The following is a 14,435-nucleotide window of genomic DNA, read 5'->3' as shown; positions in this document are numbered from 1 at the left end:
CCAAGGGGACCATCGTGACACTGTGGGGCTCAGTGACACCAATGGTCTGTTGTCACACTGCCAGGCCTTAGGTGTGGGTGCTCTGCTTGTTTTTTCTACCTGTGTTGTGATCAGGATTGAAGATACTTGAGACAATAGTTCGTGTTCAGACTCAGGTGCTTCTTGTTTCTTATCAGTGTTGCAGCCTCACAACTGAGTTCTGCAGTCTTTCATTAGCAAGTGACAAAATGGCCAAATATCTCTTGTTACAAGGTCTTTTAAAACTATCCAATCAAGAAATGACACCTAAATTATTTTCCCTTTTAACCCAATAACTGATCCCTCGAAGCCAGCAGTGCAGAGTTTTCTCTCCAATCACAAAATATCACCCAAACCCATAAAGGAGAAAGTAAATAAGAAGAACCTGTGTCCACCCTAAAACCTCAATATTGTATCATATTTATTATTATGTTCTAAAACACCAAACTCTATGTTTTCCACCCTGTGGTACTATGCACCTCTAACCAACTGCACACCTGTAACCCCAGTGCTATTAATCAATTTTGGAAGCCTTCTCCACAACCTCAGGTCAAATGCAGTGTTCCCTTGCAAGTCTGTGCCTTTCAGCACAGCGAGTTTAACATTCTCAGCATCCAGGGTTCTAACACTCATGGAATCAGGGACACTCCTGTGACACTAAAGGCCTCACTGAGCCATTGTGACACCACAAGGCCCCATTGAACCGAGGGGCCATTGTGACACTATGGAGTGTTGGCAGGCCAAGGGGCAGCTGTCACACTGAGTGGCACCATGGATCCAAGGAGCTGCAGGGCCCATGGAACTAAGGATTCATGGAACAGTGTGGGACCCCACGGAACCAAAGGTCCATTGTGGCATTGTGGGGCCCATTGGAATCCTGGAGGCCATTCTGACACTTTGAGGCCTTGTTGAATCAGGGGGCTCTGCAGGGCCCCATGGAGCCAAGGAGACCCTTCTGACACTGTGAGTGCCCATGGAACCAAGGGTCCATTGTGATCCTGTGGCACCAAGGAGACCCCTGTGACCCTGCAAGGCCTCATGGAAGCAAGGGACCATTGTGACACTATGGAGCCCCATGGAAACAAGAGGCCAGCGTGACACATCTGGGCCTCCTGGAACCAAGGATCCAATATGACACCACCAGTGTGACACTGCAGGGCCCCATGGAAACAAGGGGCTGGTGTGACCCTGCAGGGCCCCATGGATCCAAGGGAACAGGTCACAGGTCTGGCTGGCTTGGCCTGACTGGTCCAGCTGCCCTTGGCATGTCGAGGCTTTCTTCTCATGTACCCCTGAAACAGAGCCCTGGGGCTCTGAGCTTTCCTTCCAATGGAAAAGAACTGCCCTTCTCATTCAAGCATCCATGGCCAAAATGGGATTACCCCCTCCAAAATTCCCAATATCCAGAGATTGCTCCTAAACAAAAGCTGTCATTAACAAGTGTGTTTGGCCTTGTCTTCCTGAGAGCTGGCTCTCACCTGCCTTCAAACACTGAGGCTCTGTGCTTTTCTTCCTGTGGAGAAGAACCGTCCCTCCTGCTCATGCAACCATGGCCAAAACTGACACTTTTCCTCCAAAATTCCCTACGTGCAAGGGTTTCTCCCAGACAAAACCTGCCAGGACAGACTGCTCTGGCTTGCCTTGGCCTCTGGTGGTCTCCCTGTTCTGCCCTGCGACACTGGGGCTTAGCTCTTTCCTTCCTATGAAAAACAATTGTCTTTCTTCATTCTTCATCTGTCTCCTTCTTTTGGCCAGGTGTCCATGGCCGAAATTGGGATTCCACCTCCAGAAGTCCTATAGTCAAAGATTGCTCCTGCACAAAAGCTGTCATTACAGACAGGTCTGGCTGGCCTTGGCATCCTTAGGTGGGCTCTCACCTGCCTTCCAAACACAGGGGATCCATGCTTCCCTTCCTATGGAAAAGAACTGGCCTTCTCCTCCAGGCACAAATGGCTGAAATTGGGATTCTACAGTCACAATTCCAAATATCCAAGGGTTGGTCACAGATAAACCTGCCAGGACAGACAGGTCTGGCTGGCCTTGGCCTCCGGTGACTGAAGAATTCATCAGATCCTGAAACACAGGGGCTCTGTGGTTTCCTTTTTGTGAGACCATTGTGACACTGTGGGGCCTTGTGGAACCCAAGGGCCATTGTCACCCTGGGGGCCTCATGGAAGGAAGGGGCCACACTTCAGAAGCAAGGAGAACATTGGGACACTGCCGAGTGCCATGAAACCAAGGGAACATGGAACAGGTCTGGCTGGCTTGGCCTCCCAGGGGCCACCTGACAGGTCCAGCTGATCTTGGAATGTTGATGGCTGCCTCTCATCAGCCCCTGGAGAACTGGGGCTTTGTGCTTTCCTTCCTATGGAAAAGAACCATCCATCTTTCCAGGTGCTCATGGCCAAAATTGATATTCCCCCTGAAAAATTCCCTTTATGAAAGGGTAATCCCACCCAAAATCTTCCAGGACAGACAGCTCTGGCTGGCCTTGGCCTCTGGTGGTCACATCTCATCTCAAGGAAGCCCTGAGGAAAGTATTTGAGCAAGTTTGACTGCTGGAATGTCAATGAGTCTCTTGTCGTCTGAAAAACTCAGATGCTCTTCTGGTCATATGTGTCTTTTATTCCTCATTGTGTACTATGTGTGAAATATAATTTTCAGCTAAAAAATATTATTCTTATCACTCTCCCAGTGTTATCTGACACAAAACACCTTGTCTACATATGGATCAAGGCCACCTGTATAAGCAAACACAATGAAGAATCCAGCAGGAATTATTTGCCTCTGTTCCCATCTCCTCTGGAGCTGGAGGTGCAACCCCAGCACTTGGGAGGGCTCAGGGGGTCACAAGCTCAGCTCCCACACAGAGAACTTGTGGACCTTGGATGCTCTTCCTGCCCCTGCTCGCTCAGCCAGGCTGAGATGGACACTGATGGTTTCTGTGCCAGGCTCTCCCAGCCCAGCCCAGCTCCCTGCCAGCTCTGCCAGCTGCCCTGAGCTCTGGGCAGCACCAAGGGCCTCTCCCCAGCACAGCCCAGCCGGCTCTGGCCCCACAGCTCTGCTCAGCCCAGGCTGCTCTGGGCACTGCCCCACGGCCTCAGCCCCTGCCAAGGGCACAGCAGCAGCTGCAGCTCAGCCAGGACTCAGCCCCACCATGGGGGAAGGGGCTTGGCCAAGGCCAAAGGAGCTCCCTGGCTGCCCTGCTCCCCTCTGCCTGAGGTGCTGAGAGCTCTGCAGCCCCTCCTGCCATCCCATCTGCCCAGGCCAGCACAAGAGCCCCGGCCCTGGGGCCCTCCAGAGCTGCTCCTGCTCCAGGCCCAGGGCCCATCCCAGAGCTGGGGCAGCCACAAAGCTGTGCCCATTTCTGCTCATTGCTGCTCTGATGGGGATGGATCCTCAACCACTTGGAGGCTGCTGATGAATTTTACTGCTCCAGAGGCCTCTTCTATCTTGAGTTCTTCAGTTCAGGAATTCAGTGACAAAAGGCTTATAAACATTTGTTCAAAATGCCAAAACAAGGAAAAACCCATGGGAATAATTCAAGTCCTCAATTCTTCAATGCTTAATTAGACAGATTTGAGAAATGTATACAAAGTGAATATACTATATCGAAAACAGGGCAGAGAGAATTGTTCTTTTCCTGTTAATAGACTGATATCAGCAATGTCCAATTGATATTTAGCCCCAGCACCTTTTAACGCTGTCTGAACATATATGAAAATCAAGACCCTTCATGGCTGACAATCAATAACACTTTGTCCCTACCCCTCCCCACCATTTCTCTCATCCCACCCCTGGCACTCAGAGCAGCTGAGGAATGGAGTCACATCCAGGGGTGTCCCCAGGGCTCAGGACTGGGGCCAGGTCAGTGAAATCTCTTTATTGCTGATCTGGACGAGGCCATCGAGGGCTCCCTCAGGCAGTTCCAGGTGAGCCCAGGCTGGGTGGGAGTGTGGCTGTGCTGGAGGGCAGGAAGCTCTGCAGAGGGATCTGGACAGGCTGGAGCCATGGGCCCAGGACAATGGGATGAGGTTCACCAAGGCCAAGGGCCGGGTCCTGCCCTGGGCTCACAGCCACCCCAAATCCCTGGCCGTGCCCTGCCCCTGATCCCCACAGCCTGTTCTGTTTCCTTCATCCCTGCATTGCCAGGGACTTTCTGGGACAAGGGAGCTCTGCTCTGGGGATGGAGGGAGGGCCCAGTGCCACCACTGGAGTGGGAACCACAACTCATCAGGTGTGTGTCCTCTGGGGGTCAGGAACTGGTGAGACTCAAAGGCACAGAAATTTTCTCCTCATGGCCAACAGACCATGGTTGAACAGGACACAACTTAATAACAATCACGCTCTTCCCTGAGCTATTTGCTACGTCCCAGCAGAGTCTGATGAGTCCACCATTCACAAGTGATTTTCATGCTAGAATGAATTTCAGACAAACATGGTTCTGTGATAGATATAAACACAATTAAGTTCTTGTATCAGGGTGCTCATTCTAGAGTGGGGGAAACAGCTCAAACAATTCCTGATCTGCAAAGCTGTCAGTGGTGGATGGAGAAGGGAGGTCAGGCTGCTTTTCGTGCTGAGGAAATGCTGAAATCAGCCTGTCTCATTTCATCTCCTCCTGGCCTGGATGATCTCCTCTCTTTCCCCTTACACCCATTAGCTTCTGTCTCCCACCAGGCCCCCAGTGAAGAGCCTGGCTCTGTGTTCTCCATCCCCTCCTTGCTGGCACTGCCAGGCTGGGATGAGGAGCCCCTCAGCCTTTCCTGCTCCAGGCTGGACAAGCCCAGCTCCCTCAGCCTCTGCTCACAGCCCAAGGGCTCCAGCCCCACCTTGGAGGCCCTTCCCTAACCCTGCTGCAGCTGCCAGACATCTTTCCTGCCCTGGGGAACCCAACCCAGACCACAGGGACCTGGGTAATCCACGTCCTTGATGTCCTGGTCACACAGCCCTGGCCCCTTGTCCCCATGTCAGTCTCTGGGGTGGATCCTGTGGAACATCCTTTGGTAGAGGCTGTGGCTCCAGGGGGACTGGGGGGATACCAGGGGACAGGGACCCTGCTGGGCATGAACAGCATTGGACTTGTTGGGAGAAACTGTGAGGGGGAGCTGGGGTGGAGTGACCAACCCAGTGACCTCACAGAGCTCTCCTGGAATGTCACACAGCCCCTCTGGGATGTCACACAGCCTCTCTGAGATGTCACAGCCCATTCTGTAATGTCACACAGCTGGTCTCTGATGTCACAGACAACTCTGTGATGTCACAGTCTGCTCTGCAATTTCAGAGCTCTCTCCTGTGATGTCAAAGCCTCTCTGTGATGTCACAGAGATGGCCTATGATGTCATAACTTCTTGATGACATCACATTAACCACTCTGTGATGTCATGGACAATTCTGTCATAGATCACTCATGTGATGTCATAGCCCACTCTTTGACCTCATGTAACCAGATGATAAATTGTCTCCACCAGGTGAGCTGACACCTGGAGCTTGTTCTCCAAAACCCCAGGTCTATGGAGACCCCACAATGCCCACTGTGGGAGAAGGGGAACTGGAAGTTCACCAGCCTCAGTGTCCTGCCAACTCAGCCAAGCCCACAGGAACATTGGGGTCCACGACCACCAGAAACCACCAGAGAGACCCCCAGGACAGAAGAACACATGGGTAAAGGGGAGGGGAAATATGTTAATGGTTTTGGGGAAATGATTATCAGATGTGTGTTTAGTCCAGAATAATCAATGAAAATGTGTGCAAAATAGAGAATATGAACAGAAACTTTCCTGTACTCAGCATGCTCGACTTTGGGAGGAGCTACCCCCCGTGCATCCCCCTGAATAAAGAATGCTGCTTCTTAATGCTGCACTGGTGTTAAGGAGTTTTCTCTTTTACCGAATTTTTGGTAACACTCCACTCCCAAGGAAAGCTCTGTCTCCTGCTGCTCACAAACAGAGAAGGGCTGGCTGCAGATGTGGGGTTTGGAGGCTGCCTGGGGCACTGGGACCATGAAATAATAAAGTTTTCAATGATCTGTGAAAGAAGGAGGGGCAGCAGCAGAACTTGCACACTGGAATTAGGAAGGGCAGACTTTGGCCTATTTAGGATGCTGATTTGGGGAGTACAGAACCAGGTACTGATTTTTTAAGGGAAACAGCCCTTAAAAACAAAGGGGTCCAGGAAGGATGGACACATTTCAGGAAAGTAATCTTAAAGGGGAAGGAGCAGCCTGTCCCAGTGTGGCAAAAGATGAGCTGGTGTGGAAAATTACTGTCCTGGCTGCCCATGGAGCTTTTGTGGGAACTCAGGGGAAAGAAGAGGGCACATCAACTTTGGACAGAAAGTCAGGCAACTTAGCAAGTTTTTAGGGACGTTGTTAGGTCATGGAGAAAAAACAAGGAAAGAGGTGAAATCTCAATTAGAGCTTAACCTGGCCACTACTGTGAAAAATAATAAAAAATGTCTCTATGAATAAATTCATAGTAAAATGTGGTATAAGGAGAACCTCTACTCTTTATTGGATTCAGTGGAAAATATAGTAACTAAAGATAAGGAAAGACCAAGATATTTAACTCATTGTTTGTCTCAGTTTTCAATATATAGAGAGGTTCTCCTCAGGACAAGAGTTCTCCTGAGCTGGTAGATGGGCACAGGGAGCAGGACAGCCCCCTGTAATCCAGGAGGAAGCTGCTGGTGACCTGCTGAACCACTCAGATGCTCACAGGTGTATGGGATGGGATGGGATCCATGCTAGGAGGATGAGGGAGCTGGTGGATGAGCTCCCCAAGCTGTTCCCCATCATTTACTATCAGTCCTGGCTCACCAGGGAGGTCCCAGAGCACTGGAGGTGCCACTGTGAGCCCATCCCCAGGAAGGCCTGGAAGGAGGATCTGGGGAGCTCCAGGCCTGCCAGCCTGACCTCGGTGCCCGGCAAGGTTATGGAACAGATCACCTTGAGAGCCACCACAGGGCACCCACAGGATGGCCGAGGGGTCAGAGCCAGCCTGCGTGGATTTAAGAGGGGCAGGTCCTGCCTGAGCAACCTGATCTCCTTTTATGACCAGGTGACCCACCTGAGGATGTGGGAAAGGCTGTGGATGTGTCCATCTGGACTTCAGCAAAGCCTTGGACACTGTCTCTGACAGCATTCCCTGGAAAAGCTGCAGCCCACGGCTTGGGCAGGTTTCCTCCTGGCTGGGAGATGGAAGAGCTGGCTGGAGGCTGGGCCCAGAGAGGGGTGGGGATGGTGCTGCACCCAGCTGGTGTCCAGTCCCTGGTGCTGTCCCCAGGGATCTGTGTTGGGCCCAGTCCTGTTTAACATCTTCACCGATGATCTGGGTGAGGGGATCGAGCCCACCATCCCCAGATTTGCAGGTGACACCAAGCTGGGTGTGAGTGTGGATCTGCTGGAAGGCAGGACAAGAAGACACAGCCTTCAGCTGCACCAGGGGAGGTTTAGGCTGGACAAGAGGAAGAAGTTCTTCACAGAAAGGGTGAGTGGGCATTGGAATGGGCAGGCCAGGGGGGAGGTGGCAGAGTCGCTGTCCCTCTCCAGTGGCACTCAGTGGCATGGTCTGGGTGACAAGGTGGTATTAGGACATTGCCTGGACTTGATGATCCCAAAGGTTTTTCCAGCCTGCTTGATTCTGTCATTCTATGATAATTGGGACACTCTGGGGCCATTGTGACCCTGCAGGGCCTCGTGGAGCTAAGAGGACCATGGTGACACTGTGCAGCCCCATAGAACCAGGACTCCATTGGGTGCTCTGGGGCCAAATGGAACCAGGGAGTCCCTGTGACACTGGGTCCTGGTGGAACCACCGAGGCCATGGTGACACTGCGGGGCCTCGTGTGACCGAGGGGTTTCACCACTGTGACACTGCCAAACCAAGGAGAGCATTGGGAGAGTCCAGGGCCCAGGGGAACCAAGGGGCCCTTCTGACACTGCAGGGCCTCATGGAACCAAGGGGACATTGTGACACTGCAGGACCTTGTGTAACCAAGGGGCCACTGTGACACTCTGGGGCCTCAAGGAATCTGGAAGGCCGTTGTGACACTGTGTGGCCTCGTGGAAACAAGGAGTCCATTGTGACACTGAGGGCACTTGTGGAAGCACAGAGAGCATTGTGACAGTGTGGGACCTTGTGTGACCGTGGGGCCTTTGTGACACCCTGGGACTCCATGGAACCAAGGGGCCACTGTGAAACTGTGGCACCTACGAGAACATTGTGACACTGTGGAGCCCCATGGAACCAAGGAGAACATTGTCACATTTTGGGGCCCCATGGATCCAAGGAGTCCATGGTCACATTTTGGGGCCCCATGGAACCAAGGAGACCAGTGTGACAGTGCAGGGCCTGGTGTAACCAAAGTGACATTGTGACACAGAGGGGCCCCTTGGAACCAAGGACATCTTTGCAGATGACGCCAAGCTGGATGTGAGTGTTGATCTGCTGGAGGGTAGGAGAGCTCTGCACAGGGCCCTGGACAGGCTGGATCCACGGCCCAAATCCAACAAGGTGAGGTTTAACAAGTCCAAGTGCCGGGTCCTGCACTTTGGCAACAGCAACCCCTGCAGCGCTACAGGCTGGGGACAGAGTGGCTGGACAGTAGCCAGGCAGAAAGGGACCTGCAGGGACTGATGGACAGCAGGCTGGACATGAGCCAGCAGTGTGCCCAGGTGGCCAAGAAGGCCAATGGCTCCTGGCCTGGATCAGGATTGGTGTGGCCAGAAGGACCAGAACTGCTGTGCCAGCACTGATCTGCTCCAGCTCTGCACACAGACATTGCTGCTGCAGCTCCAGAGAAGGCAATAAAAGAGCATATCTGCAGAAAACTTTGCTGGGAGATCCTTTAGTTCCTTGAAAGCCACCGAGAGCGCAGCCCCTCATTGACACAGTCTGTGGCCACATGGATAGTGGAGAGAATCAAATAAGAAATGGCACAAACAATGGCATTTTTTGTGGCAACATTAATATGTAAAACAAAGAAAGTCCAAAATGAAACCAACAATAAGTATCAAAAATGAGTTTTATTACAAGTGTTTTGCAGAAATTGGCCAACAGTTTAATGTTCCTGAAAGCATCCAGTCATCAGTCTCCTCACTGCAGCCTTGAGCTCCTGGTTCCTCAGGCTGTAGATGAGGGGGTTCAGGGCTGGAGGCACCACCGAGTACAGAACTGACAGGGCCAGATCCAGGGGTGGGGAGGACATCGCAGGGAGCTTCAGGTAGGCAAACACTGCAGTGCTGACAAACAGGGAGACCACAGCCAGGTGAGGGAGGCAGGTGGAAAAGGCTTTGTGCCGTCCCTGCTCAGAGGGGATCCTCAGCACAGCCCTGAAGATCTGCACATAGGAGAAAACAATGAACACAAAACAACCAAATGCCAAACAGACACTAACTGCAATGAGCCCAAGTTCCCTGAGATAGGATTTGGAGCAGGAGAGCTTGAGGATCTGGGGGATTTCACAGAAGAACTGGCCCAGGGCATTGCCATGGCACAGGGGCAGGGAAAATGTATTTGTCATGTGCAGCAGAGCATTGAGAAAGGCACTGGCCCAGGCAGCTGCTGCCATGTGGGCACAAGTTCTGCTGTCCAGGAGGGTCCCATAGTGCAGGGGTTTGCAGATGGACACGTAGCGGTCATAGCACATGATGGTCAGCAGGAAATACTCTGATCCAAGGAAGAAGATAATCAGAAAAACCTGAGCAACACATCCTGTGTAGGAGATGTTTCTGGTGTCCCAGAGGGAATTGTGCATGGCTTTGGGGACAGTGGTGCAGATGGAGCCCAGGTCGCTGAGGGCCAGGTTGAGCAGGAAGAAGAACATGGGCGTGTGCAGGTGGTGGCCGCAGGCTACGGCGCTGATGATGAGGCCGTTGCCCAGGAGGGCAGCCAGGGAGATGCCCAGGAAGAGGCAGAAGTGCAGGAGCTGCAGCTGCCGCGTGTCTGCCAGTGCCAGCAGGAGGAAGTGGCTGATGGAGCTGCTGTTGGACATTTGCTGTGGCTGCACATGGGCACCTGTTCATGGAGAAAGGACAGGGACAAGTCAGAAGAGGCTGCTTGGAGCCAAATCTGGGCCATTCCCTGCAGACTATCGTGCTGGGACTCACCCACCCTTGTCCCTGCTCTGGGAAAACCTTCATCCCTGTCCCTGCCTGAGCTCCAGTTGTGCTGGCTGAGTGTGCCAGGAGCAGCCAGGCCTGTGCCTGGGGGCTCCTGAGGAGCCATCCCTGCCCTGCTGCTTTGGGTTTGGGGCCACTTGGCAGAGGGACAAGGCTGGATATTCAGGATTTGTCAGGGGAATTGCTCGTAGTGCAGAAGGGCTTGGTACCATCTGCACTACCAAGTCTGGAGGACATGGACAGTAGGGAAAATATGTAGGGAATATTTTTCCTACCCACACACCATTCCTGTCTCTCTGAGGTCAGACATCCCCAGCATTCCTGCTGCACTCAGAGTTTGCCACAGAGAGATGTGAGAGGCAAAGGATTCCCTGTGGCTGAGGGAAGGTGAGGGGCTGGATGGGCTTGTTCCCCCAGCACTGCTCTGCTCAGCCCCCTCTCCTTCCCTGAGCATCTCCCTGGGCCTGGACATCCCCTCCTGAGAGGTGTCTTGTCCCTGCCAGCGCTCACAGAGCCCATCCCACCCTGTGTGCCCTCGGCCCGGCCCTACAGAAACCTGCCTGTGTGCAGGGCCCTGGCTGGGGCAGGCTCTGTGTGCAGCTGGGCAAGGGCAGCTCAGGAGAGCCCTGCTGGGCCCTGCAGAGGTGATGCTGCTGCTGCCCAGGGCTGAGGAGTGGCTGAAGGCCCTTTGGGAGGCTCCCAGCAGAGACACTGACCACCCAAAGTCACCGTTCTGGAGTCTCTGTAAATGTTCAAACGTGACTTTGATGATCCTGTGTGTCCCTTTCAACTCAGAATGTTCTGTCATTCTGGGATTACAATTCCTGCTCTGCTTCTCTCATCCCCCTGGTGTCTATAATCAAAAGAGAAAAAAAAAAAAATAAAAACCCTTGCAACAGTGTTAGAAGACTACAGTAAAAAACAGACCTTTATTGGAAGCTTCCAAGTGTCCCCAGGGGACACCCAGTCCCTGATTTCAACAATTTATTACGGTTAATTAATTAGGGTATTTAATAGGAACATCCAGTAGGAGATTCAGTTGCCCCAGTTATACTCCCCAGGCTCAAACCATTGGAGTAGGTCCAAGGGCTTCTATGCCTTTACTTTTTGTTGTGACTGCTCACATTTTGGTCGAAAACCAAAATGTTGTTCTCGTAGGTCCTCTTCCTGATAATAAGACTATGAAGTATTTCAGGAATGTGTTTAGGCAGTCAGTTTATTCTTCTAAAATCTAAAATAAAAGTAAGGAAATGTACTAGAGTTATTTAAGGATTCCAGATATATAATAGTATTTCAATAGAGTTAATTAGAGTTTAATAGTTAATAAGGATTATAATTTTATAACTATATAATTGTATATAACTATAAAATAGTAATTTACAGAGGTACAAATATATGAAAAATGTATAAAACAAAAATGTTTTTTTCATCACCCCAACTTTCCCATATTGCTCCGTGCAGGAAATAGAAAACACTCTCAGGAAAGCTCCTGACCTTTACAGCAATCCCAGGCTTACCTTCTTTGGGGAGTGTCCTCCGTAGCTGTGCCCAGGCTGGTCTGGAGCTGGGAGCAGCCCTGCCCCAGCCAGCCCCTCTCAGCAGCAGCACCTGCCCTACTCAGGGTGGCTCCTTCCCCCCACAGCTCCTGGCCAGCGCTGGGAGCAGCTCCAGGGCTGGCTGAGAGCTGTCCCTGGCAGGCAGCAGAGTCCCTGGCCCAGCACAGCGCCCTGGGCTGCAGGACCCTGCTCTGCAGGACAGCCCTGGGCACCCCTGGCTGCTCTGCACAGGAGATGAGCAGAGAATGCACTCACAGGCTCTGTGGGCATTGGCATGTTCCAGCTTTAGGAGATCTCTCCAGGAGCTGCAGCTGCATTGTCCTGCAGCCAGAGGTTCCTGTGCCAAGGGCTGGCAGTGATTCTGCCCCAGGCACTTCTCAGCCCCTTCCCAGCCCTGACTGATTGAAGCTCTCTGTGCCTCTGTGCTGTGCCCAGGCTGGCTGCAGGCAGTGCCCCAGCCCTGCTGGGCTGGGAGAAGAGCTGCTCAGCAAGAGAAATGTGCTTTTGAAGCTCTGCTTGGTTACCAGGATCACCCTCTGTGCCAGGAGCCCGGCCCAGCTCAGCAGCACAGACACAGCACAAGGACTTTAATGACCCTCTGGGGCTTTGTGCTCAGGCCCTGAACATCAGGCCCTGAGAGGGAGCTGCAGAAACCTCTCCAGAACTCCAAGTCAGACTCCAACTCCAAAGTTTCTTGGACTTTTAATGGGTCCCACTGAGGGACACGACTGAGAAAGTGTCCCCAGGCCCCAGGCAGAGCAGAGAACTGGAGGCACTGATGCCAGGTGGGGACAAAGAGAAGCCAAGTCTTGGTGCCCTGGGGCACAGCAGGGTCTGTGCCACCAAGGGCTGTGAGGAGACACCTTGTCCTGAGGCCCTGGGGCCTCCTGGCACAGCCCCAGCCAGGCTGGGCACTGTCAGCCCCTGGTCCTGCCCTCAGCATCCCCCCCATGCCCACATTCCAGTGGCCTCAAGGATCTGCTGGAAGGAGTCCCAGGGGAGCCTTGGTCAGGAATGGCCCTGGGGGCTCCTTCATGCTCCCAGAGACTGCAGGCTTTTCAAAGGACTTTGGGTTTGGCTTTTGCCTTGGAGTCTCTGAGAGGTTTATGCAATCATGGGCCCAATTATCTGCTTTAAGGAGTCCCATGAGAGCTTTGTACTGACACTCAGTGGGGCTCATTAATGCTTTGAGATCCTCAAGGTTCTTAGGGTACTTTGGATTGTCCTTTCAAAACTGAGAGGTTTTTGTGCCATTTTCAGTTTCTGAGAGGTTTTTGTGCCATCCTGGTCTCCAGTTCTCTTTTCCAAGGAATCCACGAAGACTCTGTGTTGGGGATGGACCTCAGTGGGTCCCATTAATGCCTTGAGACACCTTGGGTGTTTCCTCTTGACTTTTACTCCTGTAAAGGTTTGTGCAATCTCCTCTCAGGCTGTGAGATTCCAGGGCTCAGCTCCAAATGCATCATGGGGCTCATTCGGATCAAGCAAGTCCTGACAAACCATGGCTCTGCCTTGATTTCTCTCTTGTCTGGGGCAGTGGATCAGGAAGTGTCGTGGTTTGACACGGAAAGAGAATTTTTTTCCGGAAGGAAGAGGTCAATTTAGATATTGACCAATTGAAAGTAGACACACCTCTGAGAACACAGAGGGGTTGAAAGCAGAATTCCCAGGGGAACTCGCTCTCTTTGGTTCCGGTCAGCGTGCAGTGCAAACCTCCCCTGCCCAGCCACAAGCTGGGTGGGGGAGGGGAAGCCCCCATGGCCTGAAAGGTAGGCCCCAAGGGTGGTGGAAGGACTGGAACCGGGCTGGCCCCTGCAGATGGAAGGGTGGAAGAAATCTGGGATGTCTCCATTTCCCCCCCCCCCCTCCCCAGTTTCTCTCTGGAGGGGGAGAGAGAAAGAGACGGCGGCGATCCTGTCCTGTCAGCAATTCCACCGCGAGGAAGGAGGAGTGGGGGGAGCTCCAAGGTGCCCAGTTGTGTGGGAGTTGCTGGATGTCCGGGCATCGAGCCATCCCTGGGAGTTCAGACTTTTAACCCTTTCTTGAGAAAATGAAAGCTTTGTGAATTTTCCTTTCCCCTCCTCGGTTTGAAAGAGAGGAAGAGGGACACCTTGGACCCTGGGATGTTGGAAGGAGGAATTCTAGAGGGGAGGGGGACAAGGAGTGGCTTTTGGCTGGACTTTTCCGTGTTAGCCACAACCTGAACCAAATCTTCTCCTTCAAGAGGGACTGTGTTTTGGGAGGATGCCAGTGAGTCAAGAGACCTGCTTCGGCTGGGAAAAAGACAAAATTGGAGTGAACAGAGAAAAGGTTAGGGGGTTTGTGGTGGCGCCCCCTTGCCCTGGAAAGGAAAGAGAAGAGAAGAAGATCTCTGTTCTTGAGCCCTCGGCCCCAGGGGAAAATGGGGGGGACTGTGGTCCCAAACAATGAAAAACTGAACTGTTGTTTTCTCCCCTCTTGGCAGGGCATCCTTGAAAGGAAAAAATCCTAAAAGCAGTGACCATCCATGCATTGTGGTGAGAGCACTGTGCATGGCAAGGAGAAGGGTCACCATGGCAAACTTTTTCTCCGGGCGGTGCCATGTGTGACATGGAAACACAGGATGTGGAGTGTGTTTCTTGGGGGGTCTGTGGCACAGGAGAGACTCTGTTCCCTTGATGGACTGAGTGTCGATTGTTTGGAGGGTGGAAACCTGATTGGGGTCCAGATTGTGTCTCACTGTGGTTTGTTGGAGTTGGGTG

The 14,435-nt window shown here is 52.6% G+C and overlaps 2 protein-coding genes across 2 annotated transcripts in view; both read right to left on the bottom strand.

Moving 5' to 3' along the window:
* The window catches only part of LOC144248446 (uncharacterized), a 248,329-nt gene that overhangs the window by 28,543 nt on the left and 205,351 nt on the right, over nt 1–14,435 (bottom strand). The gene's annotated exons all lie outside the window — the stretch shown is intronic.
* On the bottom strand, nt 7,574–10,011 carry LOC144248450 (olfactory receptor 14J1-like). The gene is made up of 2 exons (XM_077790615.1): nt 9,098–10,011; nt 7,574–7,634 (listed from the first exon to the last, which is right to left on the bottom strand). Exons 1-2 carry the CDS (start codon nt 10,009–10,011, stop codon nt 7,574–7,576), a joined length of 975 nt encoding a protein of 324 aa, XP_077646741.1.

This window comes from Lonchura striata, unplaced genomic scaffold (assembly GCF_046129695.1).
Source record: "Lonchura striata isolate bLonStr1 unplaced genomic scaffold, bLonStr1.mat Scaffold_127, whole genome shotgun sequence".
Taxonomy (NCBI): Eukaryota; Metazoa; Chordata; class Aves; order Passeriformes; family Estrildidae; genus Lonchura; species Lonchura striata.
Note: the sequence above shows the minus strand (reverse complement) of the source record. Positions and strands in the feature narration are given on the sequence as shown.

What these genes read in the sequence shown, in the direction of transcription:
- LOC144248450 (XM_077790615.1), bottom strand. Translation starts at nt 10,011, where the DNA reads ATGTCCAACAGCAGCTCCATCAGCCACTTCCTCCTGCTGGCACTGGCA. An exon ending in GTGAGGAGACTGATGACTGG is followed by an intron (nt 7,635 to 9,097) that starts ATGCTTTCAGGA and finishes TGGAAAAACCTT; the next exon opens with TGGGATCATCAAGTCCAGGC.